The sequence below is a fragment of the Platichthys flesus genome, chromosome 20, assembly GCF_949316205.1.
Source record: "Platichthys flesus chromosome 20, fPlaFle2.1, whole genome shotgun sequence".
NCBI lineage: Eukaryota > Metazoa > Chordata > Actinopteri > Pleuronectiformes > Pleuronectidae > Platichthys > Platichthys flesus.
The window spans coordinates 6,848,412-6,866,687 of NC_084964.1; the positions used below are offsets into that span (position 1 = coordinate 6,848,412).

General features: G+C 42.9%; 1 protein-coding gene across 3 annotated transcripts; it reads left to right on the plus strand.

Annotated features, from left to right (window-relative positions):
- The first annotated feature begins 3,649 nt into the window (after window positions 1–3,649).
- sstr2a (somatostatin receptor 2a) lies at window positions 3,650–17,729 on the plus strand. Of its 3 annotated transcripts, XM_062414178.1 has the most exons (5): window positions 5,658–5,888; window positions 6,190–6,275; window positions 8,171–8,861; window positions 9,691–10,016; window positions 10,655–17,729. In XM_062414178.1, exons 3-5 carry the CDS (start codon window positions 8,474–8,476, stop codon window positions 11,081–11,083), a joined length of 1,143 nt encoding a protein of 380 aa, XP_062270162.1. In that variant the 5' UTR covers window positions 5,658–5,888; window positions 6,190–6,275; window positions 8,171–8,473; the 3' UTR covers window positions 11,084–17,729. The 3 variants fall into 3 exon arrangements, with proteins under 3 accessions (XP_062270161.1, XP_062270162.1, XP_062270160.1); XM_062414177.1 differs by lacking the exons at window positions 5,658–5,888; window positions 6,190–6,275 and adding an exon at window positions 3,650–4,056; XM_062414176.1 differs by lacking the exon at window positions 6,190–6,275.
- The last annotated feature ends 547 nt before the right edge of the window (window positions 17,730–18,276 follow it).

Sequence of the window (18,276 nt, forward strand, 5' to 3'; positions counted from 1 at the left end):
ATTACATTGCAATTCTCAAACTGTATGACCTTGAGGAGCAGTCACATTGTTTTTGTCTGTCCATGCCGTGTAGCACCTTGACACATGCTCTCGGTGCCAGGGGGCGTCACGTGGCTCATGATGTTCATTGCTGCAGTGTCACCAGGTGTTGAGGTGATCAACATCTGATCATGTTACATCCACAAAGCCACACTTTGGAGATGCTATTGTGTTCTTTGTAGAACTCGGGCTGTGAGATGTACTGTATGTGGACCTGGCTGAGGAGAAAGCAGATAGTGACAGGGTGATGGGCAAGAGTGTTGAAGGTGACTGAGGTCCTGTCCTGCGTTTGCTCAAACAGATTTGACATAGCTCACAACTCAAAGTTCACCATCATGGAGAGGGGGAGGGGGGTGGGGGGCTCTAGACTGTCGCTGTGTACTGCTGACATGTTGACGCGTCCGAATAAACAAGGACTGACGTCGGAGTGTGAGAAACCGTCTGATCTCCGGGTTTGATCTTCGGGCCTTATCGTGAACCTAACTTTACCCTTCAAACTAGGCTCCATGTTGACTTGGACGTGTGTCGGAGTTGAAGGCCAGGTAAAGAGTTATTGAGCAACGATGTTTACAGTGTGTGTTTGTGTTGAGGGGCGAAAGCACAGGGAAAGTCTGAGATTCATTCAGCAGGTGTATCGGCAGTTTAGAGGGCACGATGTGCTGCGGTTTAAACATTAATGCACACAAATGAGTTTGTGGCCCCAATGAGCAGCAATTGATTCAATAAAGTTCCAGGATTGACTGTTTGTTACCTTTAATCATTTCTCCTCCAGCAGGAAACTCTGTGGGCGGTGGTATCGAGCAGCAGAATCCATTTCAGAAACTGGCATTTTATTGAAAGGAGTGCGTGCACTGATCACACACACAGCAAGCTGACTAATGAACTCCACAGCTGTGAAATAAAGCATTTTGACACATCTTAACATGTTTATTCCCTTTTTTTTCAAACAGCAATAGAATGTTGTACTTTCAGTTGCTGCTGTTTCTCAAAATCAAGACCATGTTTCCCACGAGCCTTCTTGTAGAGAGCTTTTATTATACGAGTAAGATGAGAAGATGATATCACGCCGCTTCTCTTAGGGAGCAAATCTCCACCTGCCAGCATCATTTTCACATCTGAATATCCAGAATGAAGTCTGATTCATGGTCTTAAGGCCGGCGCATGCTTCTGTGTTTTCACGGGCCCGCAACCGCAAGAGCCCTTCCGGGCCCCTTACGTGCTTTTGTATCTCTTCTTACGTGCTTACGTGCGTCGCCCAGCAAAGCTCTGCGAGTCTTACGCAGCCCGCAAGGGATGTGATTGGTCTGTTAACTACAACCTTTCCGGAGTCGCATTTCCAGTTTCATGCCACATAATACCGGCAGAAACAACAGAAGATTTAGAAGAACGACTATGGACCAAATAGGAGTGCGTTTGGCAGAAGAGATCCGAAAGTATGATCACTTGTATAACCCGTCACTGACTGGCCGATTTGTCCGCCAGAAAAAGGCTACGAGGAGCCGCAGCCATTTAGATGGCCATCTAAATTAACAATCGACGAAGAAGAAAAAAGGCGTCTCTAAGGTCGTCTTCGACAAAAAACAATACTCCGTTTAGTGTTCTGGCGGGGAATTGCTATATAAGACGCGCAGCGCTTGGGGAAGCTTGGGGAAGCATGAATGACAAAGAGTCCTGCGACACAGCTGCGTGAAAAGCCGCCGACGCAGTTGCAGAAGCATGCGCCGGCCTTAAGTTTCATGTTTGCATTTGATCTGGTTTGTTTAGGTGTCACGTTGTCATTTAGGGAGCTGGCTAAAGACTTCTTACATACTTACCCTCTGACGTGGGTCTTCCTATACTTGATATTGGTTGGTTTGTAGACAGGTGAACGTCTGACATTGGCATGTTGTCAATTCAGCTATCCTTGGCCAACCCTTTTTTCAATTAAGTGCAGGGAGTGTTTTAATTAAAATGAAGAACATGTGCTGATTTTGTTGCCGTTGTAATATTATTATGATATTACTACCAGAAGAATGAACGGTCTTGTTGTTCAAACATGAGATATCTCTGGAGGCTTTTTTCCCCTTTGGATGACCCTTTTAAATCTTTGTTTCATTTATAATAAGAATTTACACTTATCACAACAGGACTATTCATTTGTAGCTGCTTCCTGAAGTCTCAATTAGTTGCCTGACAAACTGACCTGGCTAAATTGAAAGTCAGCAGAAGGGTGGGAAGCAGATCCCCACAGGCGTTACTAGACTAATGCAACAATGGGCCTGGGTGAGTTGATAGCTCTTTCAATTTGAGCACAAAGATTTGTGCTTAGGGGGGGGGGGGGGGGGCTGGGTTCAGTCGGAACTCAACCTGTGGTGTTGGGTCAACATCACCACATGTTAGAATGGATTATGAACCCGATGGGTTATTGAGCTGATACTGGGTCAAACTGGCAGTGGGTGAACTATTGCGTCTGTGCTTTATCGATCCAAACTGGGAGAATTTTTAACAGAGACTTTAGTGTGGGCTCACTGGGGTGCACAGCCGCCTTCACGTCATTATTATGGGACATTTGTGACACCGGGTTACTTCTCAGCAAGAAAGCTAATTAAGAGTAATTATTAAAATGTCAAATAATTCCTGCAGTGCTTCTCCATACATTCTGCCCTTGTTGACCGTTTCAAAATGAACAGAAAAACATCCGGCTTGGACGTTGTTGTCAGTGTGAATGAGAGGTGAACTCACCCAGACAACTCGCTGACCTCAAACTGCAGTGAACACAAATGTGAACCACAAACCCTCCTGACCTGATGCTGGGATACATGGACAGGGAATTTCTGCTTTGAATAACTCAAGACATGAACGGTTCACAAACCTCTGTCATCATGCTTCCTCCTCTCAGCAGCCTCCTATCACGTTGCACATAAATAGATGTATTAATCTTTATTGGACAACAGCCGGTATTAATAATAGCAGCACTTTTGTGTTGCTATGTTGAGACTTAGAACGGGGACATTTTCTCACGCAGCATTCAACTGAGAGAGGTCGCAGACGATACCCGCCATCTGCACTGGCTTCCAAAACTCCTCCTTTACATATTTTGTTATAAGACAGGAAGGAGGGTAGATTGGCTTTCTCCATCCGTTCCAGGTGCCATCTCATCCCTGTCGGCTGACGTCGGATGTGCATCGATAACTGATCTGCAATTGTAAGGCCCCAGACAACAACAGCAGTGGGAGCAGATGGATCTGGTAAGAGCCAGGAGCATCATTTTGGTGGACAGCTTGAGGTCAGATTTTTATACTCCCTTCTCTGTAAAATTGATGTTGTCCATGAAACTGTAGGACCAGTGAGGGGAAATTCAGGTCTGTGCTTTGATACTTTACTGATGTGGTTTATCTTGGTGCATCGGAGAAGCTCCTGGTGTGGAGCACATGTTTGCAGCAAAGTAAATGTGGCAGTCTGTCATGATGGAACAAAAATCCAACTCATGGGCTTGACTCAAAATCGGCAAACTGTCAGACACCGACGCACACACGGTGAGGATGACGCGCTCGACTGTCTCTCTCTCTCTCCCCCCCTCTCTCTCTCTCTCTCTCTCGCTCTCTCCCCCTCTCTCCCTCTCCTTCTCTCTCTCCGTCTGCGGCACAGTCGCGCGTCCTGCCGCTCCGTCTGTCTCGTCGCGGTGGTTTCTGTGCCAAGACGCTCTTGTTGGACGCGCGCAGTGCACTCTGAGCGTACGCCGGTTTTTTTTTTTTTAATTAATAAATCAGTAAGAAGTTTCGGTCAACCAACTCGGGATGTTTCTTGGATTTATGAAAAAAAAAGCCTGACGAGATATAGTTTTGTCACCAGCCGCTCCGCTGAGTGGGCGTTGGAACGCCAGCGCCGTGCGCACCGCGAGCAGGTGGATGGAGAGGCTGGAGCGGGATGCGGTTCTTCCAGCAGGTCAGCGTCGCTCCGGAGCGGCTGGACGCCACACTCTGTGCTGAGGGACGTCTCGCCACCATGAACGCGATTTGAGGAGGACGTGTTTAAAAAGTAAGTGATGCTGTTGACGAGAAAACAAAAAAGAATGATTTTAAATGATATACTGCGCTGGTGTTTATGCTGCTCAATAAATCCGTCTTCATCCAAATGTCATTTCAGTGAGGACTCTGGTTTGCTTGTGCGCACTGACACACAATCTTGTTTTATTTAAGCTGAAAAAAGTTGTTTTTTTATGGAATCTATTGTGGAATCTATTGTGAATAACAGATTTTTTGGGGTAGTTAAACGCACTTAAACAGAAAGTAAATGCACTCAAAATGTGTGTTTTTGCACATTTCAGGATTTGTGGTTTAAGAGGGCAGTTGTGTTCTTCGTGTCAGCATTAAAAAACAAGTGAAGCAGGTGTAATTCCCCATGGAGAGACGTGCATGGTTATCAGGCGATAAGAGCTTGTTTTTTCAATTTGGAGGAATTATCTGCCTGCGAACAAACATTTGTCACTCCGAATTCATTTTTTCATCAAACATGTGGGTGCGTTTCGTTTTGATTGCTTTCCCCTCTGTAGCTCTCTCTCTCTCTCACACTCACAAGCCCGCAGCATGTGCCGGCTCCACAGATACCTGTTAGTAAAGGTCAACTGGCAATTATTTTGAGGGATTTCTGTGTTTTGTACAGAAATGATCAGTCATGAATTGTTTTTATGCAATCAGACCAGTTTTATGTGAGTTATTTCTGTTTCTCTCAATTCTATTTATTAAATTCAGTCTACATTGTTGCCCAAGATCCCTGCACTCACTGTAATCACTAGGTGTTGCCAAATCACCGAAGTGCAACACTAACGACCAAAGATTATAATTATAGGCTAATTTAATAAAAAGTCCATTTTCTTTTTATGAGGGGGAGCTTCGTTGATCCGATATTACTCATACATGTGTAAAAAGATCATTAGAGGAACGAAATGCTAAAAAATCTCAATCTCTCAGACCAAATTGGAGCTTTAGTGGTTCACCAATAGAGAAACTTCCATCACAGACGTTCCCACAGCCAGTGAGTCAAATGCACAATGTGAAAAATGAACACAGTGTATCAGAGGCGAATGATCACTCGAGGAACTGCAGGTTATTAATGCGATATGTATTTCTCTTAACGCTACAACTGGCTAACACACTCAATCAGTGATTATTCTGATAATCCGAGTGTTGTTTTATTGTCTAAAACTGAAGTGAAAACCTCTCAAGGGTTTTTATTTATATAACAGAAAATTAGAATACACCACATTCTGCTCTGGTTAAACCTTTGGTTATCAAGAATTAAAGCTAAATAAATGAATAATGACTTTAAGGAAATACATGATTATCTAATGTATTTAATGAGTGAAACATTCTGATTAATAAAAGGATAAAGTGAAGACCTTTGCTAACCCACGTCATCAACTGCTACTTGAACCCGACCTCTTATCCCCACAGCCGTCATTGGCATGGCATTGCCCAAGTGAGCCCACATGTGCCAGTCACACGTCAGGTAAATTCTGAAAGCAAGAACTGGACCGCTGCCCGACTGTGGGCCAGCTGCTGTCACTGCAGGGGAAGAGTGAGTGATCCTGCCACAGTGTCAGAGCTGTTTGTTACCAGGATCGATTAAATAAACATTTGTCTTCGGCAGCGAGGTGCCCTCGTCGTTCATTCGCTCAGGCTCACCATTTTGAATGTATGCATGCATGGGGGGGAGGCATGCCTACTCACATGTGCACACGCCGGTCCTGGACAGCTTGGAATCAGTGTCGCACGGGGAGGGGAATGTATTGTCTGGTCAGAGTAACGAGCAAGAAAAGAGCAGAAGACCTAATGAGACCTACAAGAATTTTCTCGTAAATAAACATTGTGGTGAGTTTTCCAGGCACCAGTACCTGGATGTTTTTGTGAAAGTAGATATTGTCTTTGGATCAAAATCAACGCAGGTCAGTCTCATGTTTCAAAAGTTGTGAGTTTTTAGGATGATGTTCGATAACGTAAGGGGTCCTGATGGCAGCTGGCTCAGGGATCCCTCGTGGTTTGGTTAACCAGGCACAGTAGGATTTGTAACAAGGAGAATAACTGGTGGAGGTTCATTGAGATTTTTTGGAAAAACAATTACTTGGCAGGTGATTGGACCAACTACCTGTCTATCACTGTGTTTTGACCCCAGGCCGGAGAAGAGTGAAAACCTATTTTCCAAAGCCTCCAGTGTTGATCTTTGCACTATTTCAACGAAGAAATCTCTCCAGCTCTGAGGTAATCGATTCTGTCGTGGCTGCTATTGGTTCGAACCAACACTCATTAGCTTGCTGTCAAATAAATCAAAGATACATCTATCTGCCCGGAATAATCGATCTGAAACTCTGTGGGTTGACCACATGTAAAAACCTTAAAGTTAGGCAAGATGAATTCTGTTTGATTTTTCAAGAAATAGGAGCATCATGTAAGAATCACCAAAGTGGACTCCGCTGGATTCGGCCAGAAGTGTTTAGCCCAGTTGGTCTGGGGTCTTTCTGTGTGTTACTTTGTGGGTTCTCCGGGTGTTTGTTTGGGTTTTCTCTGGGTACTCCGGTTTCCTCCCACAGTTCAAAGACTTGATTAGAGACTATATATCGACCATAAGTGTGAATGCAGCCACAAACTTTTGTTTGTTTTTGATTAGCGGTACAGAAAATCAGAGCCGGACCTCCCTATACGTTCACTACGCGATTGCAGGGCCCTGCCTCCCACTCGAATCAAAGCAGATGTCTCAGTGAGCGCAGGGTACACCTTAAGGCTGAAATATGATACATTACGGACGGACGACCGGACAGATACGACGGACTCCTTTTCATTTATGATTCTCCGAGGGCTGTGGGGGCTGAAAACAATTCACCGCCAGAACAGTAGGTGGCGCAATGTTTTTTTAGCCTACAAACTGGCATCCTGCACGTTGTCCGGCATTGTGTCCGTGGTGTTCAAGGCGTTGTGGACAGCTCTACAGCCAGACTACCTACCCTGTCCCTCAACCAGCCAGTGTACAGCGATAGCAGCGGCATTTTGGGGGCTCTGGATGAAACAGGAAGTGTGACGTCCGGAAATGTGAGATTCCGGAAATGATGTTGTTCAGTAATGATGTTGTTAGCGGACCAATCACAGCCATGGGTATCCCTAGGTTCTCCGACATGCCGACATATAGTTAGAAAACTCAGAGGTGTATTTAGAGCTCTCCGAGGTGCTCAGAGAGGGCTGTCCCATGTGTCCGTCTCCGTCACAACGGAGTAGCATATATCGGCCTTTAGTCACTCACTCTGCCATAGCTGCTTTATTCTGTGTGCAGCTGCTTTACAGCACCTGACGATAGTTTGATAATATTAATATTATTTTCAGAGGCAGAGCACTTGATTATTTGCAACATGTTGGTCGTGCACCGACACAAAGCCTGACTCCTCCTCACATCTGCTTCCTGCCACACTTATTCGAATGTCTCCATCAGTTCACTGCTTTCAATGAACGCAGTGTTTAAGTCAGTCTGGATTTATTATAACCATAACAACCAAAGCACTGTCTTTAAGCAAAGCCATTGGATCTTTTTTTTTTTTAAAGGGCAACTTTTAATTCCATCTGCTTGTATGTTTTTATAACTGCGGGGGTAGAGCGAGAGTAATACAAAGCTGATTTGGTAATTTAGGATATTTTTCACCATCCCTCTCAGAGAAGTCAGGTGGGTCTGTGTGTGCATACAGATTAAAAACCCTGGAAGCATAAAGGCAGGCATTGGTATAAGCAACACAGCTACAACTAATACAATTGTCAGTGGGTGTGTTTGATTTACAGTGTGTGATCAAGGATTGTAAATGTGGCAGTGGGGGGACCCACAAATCAAATTCTGCCTAGGGCCTGTTCTGCAAAAAATGGATCGATGGATGGATTCGGCCATTTCTTCCATGTCTCTTTTGGTTCGTTGCATTGTTGAGTATAACCATGAAGAGAAGTAAACATCTATAGAAAGTATGTGAGCTATTCTGTAAAGAAAGAATAAGCTGTGAACATAGTTAGTAACCTTGGAACTGGGGCTGTGAATCTTAAAGGACTATTATTGGGATTTGTACTGGTATAAGTATATATTCTGCCATACTTACTATATTTCACTCCGTTCTCTCTTTCCCTAGATCTATCTCGGTCTACAACCATCTCCTTCCAGCTGGGATGTGATAATTGTGGTTCCTAATACTCAGTCGTCCAAAACCCAGAGCCCTATACCCAAGATCTCAAATTCCCAGCACCCCTTGCTTATCCTGGAACTTAACACATGAAGCCCTGAAACATTATTTTCACCAGCCTGTGAATTAAAATCAACGCCCAACCCAAAACCCATTAACAGCTACCGTCTCTGAACTCCTCTCTGATCACACTCTACTTGTCAACTTTTTTAGATTACGACCCTTTGATTTCCCAAAACCTTGTCAGCCATCATGGCCTTGGATCAGTGGCCCTTCCTATCGACCCCCCCGAACACCTCCATCCCCGAGCCCCTCCTGTACGACAGCTACATCCAAGGGAATGAGTCTGACCTGGACATGAACATCTCAGGGACCAGAGAGCGTCACCAGGACAAGACCAGCTCCGTGGTCATCACCTTCATCTACTTCATGGTGTGCTCCGTGGGGCTCTGTGGCAACGCCCTGGTCATCTACGTAATCCTGCGATATGCCAAAATGAAGACGGTGACCAACATCTACATCCTGAACCTGGCAGTCGCAGATGTTTTGTGCATGATGAGCTTGCCGTTCATCGCCCTGCAGCTTGCGCTGGTGCACTGGCCCTTTGGAGAGGCTCTTTGCAGAGTGATCATGACTGTAGGTGGGTGTAGAGCGAAAGGTTATTGGTGCACTTTATAAAGGAGCAGCAGTTTTACTCGACAGAGGAGCACTGTCAGGTTCCTCGAGATGGAAATTACCATGAAATCACTTCCTGCTATAGTTGCAATTTCAAGAAAAAACTATTTACCTCTTAGATGTTAAACTCAGTCTGAGTGTCAAAATTAAACAAATGTTGAGATGGTTTTTTTTCAAATAGCTTTTGGGGAAAGTTAGATGTAATGTTAATACCACAAGTTTGCAACTACAATCATAAGGCTCCTTAATAAGTATCTGGCTGGAAGCAGGGAAAAACATCTAGCTTGCCTCTGCAGTTTAAAGGTTAAACAAAATTATGAATACAGACACTTTATGAGCTCACTAATGAATGCACTTTATCCCATTGTGTTTTAACACCTAAAAATAACAACAATCGTAAAAAAGTTAAAGAGCTATGGGTGTGGTTATTTCTAAGCCACAGCCGTGTCCCAATTCAGGGTTCGCCTCCTTCAGAGGACACGGCCTACGTGGCCCTAGAAGGAGGTATAGAGCCCTCTTGTGCTGTGTGGACAATGAAAACCGATTACTGATGAAAGAAACGAGCTCCAGTAAGCTCTAGATGTGTGGGCTCAAGATTTAAGATAGCCAGCTCATTGTTGTTGCTTCGTTTTTAACAGATAGATATGAAAGTGCTATTAACTATCGCTCCAGGCAGTTTTTTATCTCACTGTAATCTATTCTTGTTTCCTTTTATAGCTTAAGAAATTGCTCAGCATGTGATACATAACCTCGACTCACCTTGTTCTTTCCTCTCCTCCCCTGCCCCTTCCCAGACTCTCTCAATCAGTTCACCAGCATCTTCTGTCTGATGGTGATGAGCATTGACCGATACTTGGCTGTGGTCCACCCCATTAAATCTACGAAATGGCGGAAACCCCGTGTAGCCAAGCTAATTAACCTGACAGTGTGGGTTGTGTCGCTGTTGGTCATTCTGCCAACTATGATCTTCAGTGGCCTGGACAAGGTGCCGGTGTGTGGCATTGTGTGGCCGGAGCCCCAGGACATCTATTACACAGCCTTCATATTCTACACCTTCTTCATAGGTTTCTTCTTGCCCCTGGTGGTCATATGTATGTGCTACCTGCTCATTATAATCAAGGTGAGACTGCATGTGTGGTGTTATAATGGAACTATGTTTCTGTATTGGTTTTGCTTTACTTCTGTCCTGTAAATTCAATAACATTATTTCATAACTGGCTATGGCACTAGAATGATAAACAAAAAACAAACAAGTAAAATGTTTTGGCTACTTAAACCATTTTGAATCGAGTAAATAAATTGCAATTTTTCTTTGGCCTAAGATTACTGTCCAGTACTTTGAGCTGCAGTTATATTGGATCTGGATACTGGTTGGTTTAAGAATCTAACCAATGATTGTTGTAAAGATGAATGATGCATCTCTACTTACCTTAACATTTTTAAATTAAGCCCAAAAAAATACTGCAATCTTGTGCTGATGAAATTTGCTGCAAGATATACAGATTGATAAGAACTACATAAAGTGACAGAATCTTTGTTTGGCAAACCCCTAACCCTAACTGTCTTTGCTTTAGAGTTTGGGAACAGATTTGTTTCATTTAACCTAAGCTATACTAAGGTAAATGTAAGCTAAGTCCTGGTTGCGAGATATTACAGTTGTATTGATCTTTTCATCTGAATTAAAAACAAATAGGGGTATATTCTAAAATGTCCCTATTCCTTAAAGATTACCCCACTAACAGTCCGTCCTCTTACCAGGTGAAGTCGTCTGGCATGAGAGTGGGCTCCACCAAGCGCAAGCGCTCAGAGCGTAAGGTGACAAGGATGGTGTCCATTGTGGTGGCGGTGTTCGTGCTCTGCTGGCTGCCTTTCTACATTTTCAACGTCACCTCCGTCACCGGCTCCATCAGCCCCACCTCTGCCGTGAAGAGCACCTTCGACTTCGTGGTGGTCCTCGGCTACGCCAACAGCTGTGCCAACCCCATCTTGTATGCCTTCCTGTCGGACAACTTCAAGAAGAGCTTTCAGAAGGTGCTGTGTCTGAAAAAGGTGACGGGCCTGGACGAGATCGAGCGCAGTGACAGCCGGGCGGACAGGAGCCGGATGGTCATCGATGCCGTGAACAACGCCAACCTGGAGACTCACAATGCCGCCCTGCTCCATTCCGAGCTGCAGACCAGCATCTGAGGATAAAATGGTTGCAGTCACGTCGAGGGAGGCCAGAGAGACTGAGCGTGGGGATGATGGGCTACCCGCGCACTGCTAGTGACCTCGGCTCAAAGGCGCGGGGGAGGGAGGATGATATCATAGCTGCTGCTCATGGACGCTGACACATGAGCAAAGTGAGTGAAAATAATAAACAATTTCTTAAGGGTTTTTAAAAGGTCGGGGAAAGTACACTGACTCCAGATCAAACGCTTGATATTTGGGCTAATGGGAGAACTTGCACTGATTAGCCCTGAGCTGAAGCAAATGTATGATATGACAAATTATTTCCAACACTGTAGACAAATCAAACACAAACAAGACAGCAGCTCTCGTTCACCAGCCTGGGACTACTATCCAGTTACTAGAAAAAACATGCAGACAGAACCCAAATCAAAAGAAGACCTACGATCAGAGAGTGGACCCACTGGAGACAATGCAGGGGTGAGTTCACACACAGTGAGGACAGAGACGGCTGAGCAGTGATGGACCTTTCCAGAGCTTACAAGGTCGACCATTGATTTCTCTAAATGTGGAAGTACTGTTGAAGAAGTGGGACAAACATTTCGAGCCGCCACTGTAATTCTCCAGAGATTTTGAAAGATCAATATCAGCTGCCAAAGCTCAAAGATGACTTCTTTCATGGTCATGTCTTATTCAATCCAGCTGATTCATCTGGTCTTGCATGATCGACAGTGCAACAAAATGGTAAACAAATCTTATTCACCCTCAAAGGAAGGATGCTCTTTTCCCTGTCGACCTCTGAGTGGAAACAACTGCATTGACCTGTAACTGCTTGAATTTGACATCGTGGATTATTGATTACGTGGAAGGATGGGAAAACATCTCAGGAGCCGCTCCGACCCCGCGTACTTCAAAACAGCTTGACTTTGTATATAGGAAAATGTATTTTTTTCTTCTTGTCAACCTCTGGGGGAAACAACTTCATGCCCAAGCCAAAACGATTCTCGAAGGCAAACCCTGCTGTAAAATTCTGCATTGTTGTGATATGTGTCAAGAGCGGCTTTGAAACTGTGTTTGCGGAATCCGTCGCGGATATGTTATTCTTCACTGCAGCCTGGTCCCTGTGCCAGATATGCAGCTATGAAGAGCCCATTTCTTCTTGCAAAGTGTTGTGTTTTGACAGTGTAATATTTCAGAGTTTATCGTTGGTTGAGGCAGCATGTGGTTGAAAAATGCCTAAATCTCACAGACGACAGGAAAATGTATCACTTTGTCACAGGGGGAGAGGGGGAAGAAGAAAAACACGGGGAAGAAGTGCAGAGCTTGTTTACTCATCATATCTAATGAAAGCACAGCACAGAGAAGACCAAGTTTGAGTGGGCTGCAGGATTGCAGGTGCACAGAAGAGATGGAGATGTGTGGCTGAGAGAGCGATACGCCAAAACACAAATACAATCTATTTTTATTGCATTTTATTCTCAAAATAATTATATAATTAGTTATCTCATAACAATAAAACTACAATGATGGTTGGCCAACAATGACTGAGATCAGCTTTTTGTGTATCTGAAGCTCAGACCTCTCACCACTCACCTGAATTTACACATTTTAATCACAATTTAATCACAGAACTTATCATTTTACTATTATTGCATATTGTATGTTTGGTTGATTTCAGCTTGTTATAACACAAAATACAAAATCAATGTCAAGATTGACTCTTGTACTTTTGTGAAGTACAAAGTCTTTGGACTTATTGTGCTGCTTATTGACCCACCACCCATCACACCTACCTGTGCATTGTGGAACCTTAACTCCTATGTTGGAATAACATGAACCCACCCCAAGTTGGTATATAATGTGCCATTTGGATAACTTCAGTGTTTACCATTAACTATCTACATTGTGGTGGGCCACAATATTGTACTTTGTCCAGCCACATTTTTTATAATGAACCACTTAAATAATCAAAATACCATAAGAGATTTCTACTGTCAGACACTATCGTTTTTACCGTCCAACCGGACCTCATAGAATCAGCTGATGTTATGCACAAACCCACAAGCGTGGTGCAGTGCAGTTTTCTCTCTCATGCTCGAACTTCTCTCTCACTCTTTCATCTGTCGACCTATCAATTGGAATCTGTTACCTTTGAGGGCGACCTTTGTGCATGTGCTACCGCTTTAAATTGAATTAATTCAAAGAACGCTCTAGATGTGTACAATATGAACAAAAGAGGATAACGTTTCTTTAAAGTATAGATTTGGGCGAGGGCGGCTTTTACATGGTTGGTCCAAAAGATTAGCTAAAGATGCAGGACATGCATCTGTTCATACTGGATTTTAAAGCTGGCTATTAAAACCTTGTTCTCCCAGTTCCAGGTTTGCTCAGTTGATAATCCAGTACAAGAGACATGCAATTTACTAATTTATGAATATAATGTTTTGTTATGCTTTAAATATGTATACTGAGCATTCATAAAGGACAAACACTGCTAAAATATGAATACACAACATGCTAAATAAGGTCACTGGGGTGTCAGAAGCAACATCCAGAGCACATGCAGTCATTGCTATGGGACCCAGTGCAGTAGTTTCTATGGATACCAGTGAATACTATAACCAACACATGTCAGTTCACTGTCAGTGTTACTAAGCAAATAACACAAAAAGCATTGTTTTAACAAGAATTTGACTTACACGGCATTCAGTGAACTGAAATCGCCATCTGATCCCGGACAACACGAAAACTGAATGGTATTTCCCCGACCCGCGCTGCATCCTGAATCCAAGTTTCGTGAAAATCTGTCCTGTTGTTTTTGTGTAATTCTGCCAACAAGCAGACAAACAAACAGACAAACAGACAGCGGAAGTTTGGTTACTTTGGCTACTACCTGAGGCGATATCATTAATGTGACTGAACATAGAAACAAGGTACTCTCCAGGCTGATTCCCGATGTAAGGATCCTGTAGGTTTATGTTATGACAACTATTAAGGTGCAGTGGTCAGTGCTGCAATGATGCTCTCAATCTCTCTTGTAAATCTGGCCTCCTTGTTAGCGTCTATCTCAGCGTTTATAGTACACAGGTTAGCAGAGCTGTAACTCCAATTCTTACTCACGTAACAATGTCTTTAGATGAAATCAGGATAAAAGCAGCTCCTTCTACATGAGAGATGCTACAGACACATCTTGACATGTCAGGATTGACAGCTGACATTGCCTCACTGGCTGAGTGCTTGGACCTTTCTACTGCAGCTCTGTTCCCTGATTGCTGAACATTCACTCATTATCTACTCACCGTTATGCCAATGGACGCAAGGGCAAAGAGTTTGAGTGGAGTCTTGCGAGAATTCGTAAAAAATCTTAATGACTCCCGATAGCTGAAGTTACTGGAGGAATAACAGCGGACATTTAGGCCCAAAACCAGGAATAAATGACGCTTGGAGGACACCACACGAGCAGTAGTCTGTTGTCTTTTTACATTTGAAGAAATGGTCGCCATTTCATTTAATTATATTGGTTCTGGGTGAAATGCTGTTTACCCCTGAATCTCTAAAAGGGTTTTTCTGGAGTCAAACACTTCACCCACCTGTTGTTAACAGATAATGAGTGAATCTCCATTCTTGGGGTGACCTTTAAGTTGCAGCCCTTTACATCTGGTATATCAGTTTCTACAAATATAACTTGGTGGCTATTTACCTTGCTAAAAAACTAGGTGGCTTAGGTGTGCTGATTGCTTTAAACTTCACTCCATTAATGCTGATTGACTGAGCCCACGTCAACACCAGATACAAGCTTCAGTTTGAGCTACGTGGCTGTTTGTGCACAGGGACTCCTCCAATGGACCTCCATGATGGAGCCACGCACAGTTGCTGGGAGATTTTTCGCACAACTACAAAGTTATAAGGCCGTCCTCCTTATCCTGCAATGTCACATTCACTTAGAGTCCCAGTATATATCGTTCAAGTGAAACGGTAATGTGTGAAGCAGACCAAGAACAAAGGGTTTCTGTGAGAGATACCAACAACTCACAGGTTTGGATTCAATTCAACTCACTGACCCCGGAACACACAGTATTTCAACGTACTGCTTTAAGTTGTTCCAAATGTTTCTAAAAGATAAATGAAATGAAATTAGATGAAAAAAGAGACAGACAGTAAAAAACATAAATATTCAGTAAAATAAATTAACATCGATTAACATCTCATCTTCGGTCTGAAAATGAGAATGAAGAAGCACAAGTGACACAATTAATCACTTATCATACTATACTTAATTGTTAATTGTGCATCTCTCTCTCTCTCTCTCTCTCTCTCTCTCTCTCTCTCTCTCTCTCTCTCTCTCTCTCTCTCTCTCTCTCTCTCTCTCTCTCTCTCTCTCTCTCTCTCTCTCTCTCTCTCTCTCTCTCTCTCTCTCTCTCTCTCTCTCTCTCTCTCTCTCTCTCTCTCTCTCTCTCTCTCTCTCTCTCTCATTTGCATGCATTGACTGGTGAAGAATATGAGCTGACATATTTTTGACCCACCCAAGCTGAACTGAGCTGAAATGAACTCAACCATACTTAGGAAGACACACAATATCTGTCACTGCCACTGGCTGTTTGGACATAATTAACTGACCTAATGAACGTCCTGATGTTTAATAGATGTTAATAAGACAGTCTGTGTCAAAACCAGTGTAAATGTAGCTCTAAAAAAGGACAGCCGTGGCGATGAGACGGTGCCTGTGGTAACTGCCATGCCTCTCTCATTTCCATGAAATGGAGACCTGAATACGTCTCTGAAATTAGGTCGTGCCGTGTTCTGGGAAAATACGTGATTATCTGGGTTGACACTGACCTCAACTTGCTTGGTTCAGCTCAGCGCCAAATGTAAAAAGGCTCTTTCTGTGGGTAACTGGCTGATTCCTGCGAGGCAGAAGCAGGGGGAATGGGAAACCTCTGTGTTGCTGAGTTTGTTGTGTTCATTGTCTTTTCTTTGCGTTCATTTGCGAAGGGCTAGAATGTGCACTCCAGAGGATGCACCGTTCAATATTAAACTTTGTGTATTTGTGGTATGCATCACTTGTTCTTGCATAGGGATTGTTATATAGCCCCTTAACTTTGTCACCACACCTACTAAATCCAGCCATTCACTTATCCTGGGTGCGACCTCTTTTGCTTAGATACACGCACAGAAAAGAAAAGTACTAAATAATATTGAAGTTGTACAGTGGTTTGTCTTTGTGTTTAGGGACAAGAAGATGCGACTGCTAAGGTCATGATCGGCAGCACACACGATGTCCAAGAAAATAAAATGTATGTTTTACACAATACAGATTATAATTCTGACAGAAATTTGAAGTAAACTGCTGACAACTTACCCTTGTTTCTGAAAGTGTGCTGTCATGCAGGGTGTGAGATTATTTTTAAAATTATAACTAAGTAAAGTGCTGCGACATGAGTACTGTTTTTTTCGCAAATTTTTGTTGATGACATTTTTAAATGGATAATTGTCCAAGTGGCACTATCCATGGTACTGAAAGAGGGCTTTAATGCTGGCATGTAAAATCAGCACTTAAATTTAGGTTTCGTTGGGTATGATCGAACCCCCCCCCCCCCCCCCCCCGTGTGTGTGTGCACGAGAAAAGGAGAGCACGAGAGGGTGTCTAATTAAAAAAAAAATGGTTTCAAAATATTCCTGAAACTACAGTGGTTGAGTTTTTTTAATTTGTACTTGTGCCAGACAACAGGTGTGGAACAACTTCTTACATGGCAGGTGTTAAATGATGTTCAGGTTGCACCTAAACTATGAAACAACCCTATTTATTTACATAAACATGAATATACTGGTGATAATGAATACCCTGAAAGTGCTATATATCACCTAAAAGTTACATTTGTTATTATAGGTGTATCTAATTAAGCGAATTATTGTCCAAAATTCAATGCATGTTGAGACAACGTTGTCTTTACAATCTAACATTGGTTCAATTGTCATCATTCCAGCCCCTGATGACATGACATGGAGGTGCAGACGTTTTTTTTACTTTGTTCTATGATGTAATGTTTTCTGGGAGATATAAAAGGCTTCACCTTTTATATCAACCCAGTGTGGTTCGTGATTTGCAGTATTTTCATTCATAAAAATGTTCAAAAACAGGCCGTACCCTGCAGACATGAATATGTACTTTTCTGTTCTGTGTCTTTTGTCTATGTGCCTTGGAACTTCAGCTGCATAAAATATCATGTGAAGCAACACAAGATTGGAATCTGTTTATCCCGAAAGCCGAACAACCAAAGGCCTTTGTATTCTACAGAAATGTCGGTAACAAAACCATCACTGAGACTCGCTGTATATTATTTTTAGTACTAGTACTCTGGCTTACAAAGCTTATGTTGTGTGGTTTAATGTTACAAGCAGATGTTTATTTGTGACTCTTTATTGTTGCATAGTTGATAATGTGATCACTGATTGTAATGGATAGGCCTTTGTCTCTGCAAATTAAACTGCAGACCAGTTTCTGCTCCCATGGTCCAACATGTGTGTATTCTTCTTCAGTGGGTGTGTATACACACGAGTACCATATCTGCCCATATGTGTTTGTACTATGTGGACTCACCCGGATGAAAGCAGCTTGTATGAATGTATATGGTATATGTCAAAATAAATTTCTAGGAGTTTCAAATCTTTAAGGTTATTTTACTTTTACTGCAATCAAGTATTTTTATTTCAAAGTACTTAAGTAGTGTTTTGCAAATAAAGTTAAGATGATTTCTGTCTTCGGACATACGTATCACACTGGTGTATGTTCGAGAGACCATGTTTCTAACATGTATGGTTTAAATTAAACATGCACACACCTGCACTGAACTTTAGAAATCCTCCTTCCATTCTCTGGAGGGAATGTACTTGAGAAAGATAATATCAGAGAGAGAAGCTCCAGACGTTCTCCAGAGTTCCATCCAGACCCTGAGTGAGAACTTGCTACACACGACAGAACACTGGAAAAAACGAATAAAAAAATCAAAAAAATTAAAAAGTGGTGCAATAAGACACCATTAAAGATCTGAGAGCTTTCGGGGACATCTTCTCTTTACTCGCTGCACCCACACTCACCTGAACGCTTCAGAGACTTCTGTGTTGTTGTGAACGCCTTGATCCCTAATGTGCAGACTTTGAATCTAAACTATGTCTTTAGTGCGAGATTAAAACATTTGTATCCAGGATATTTT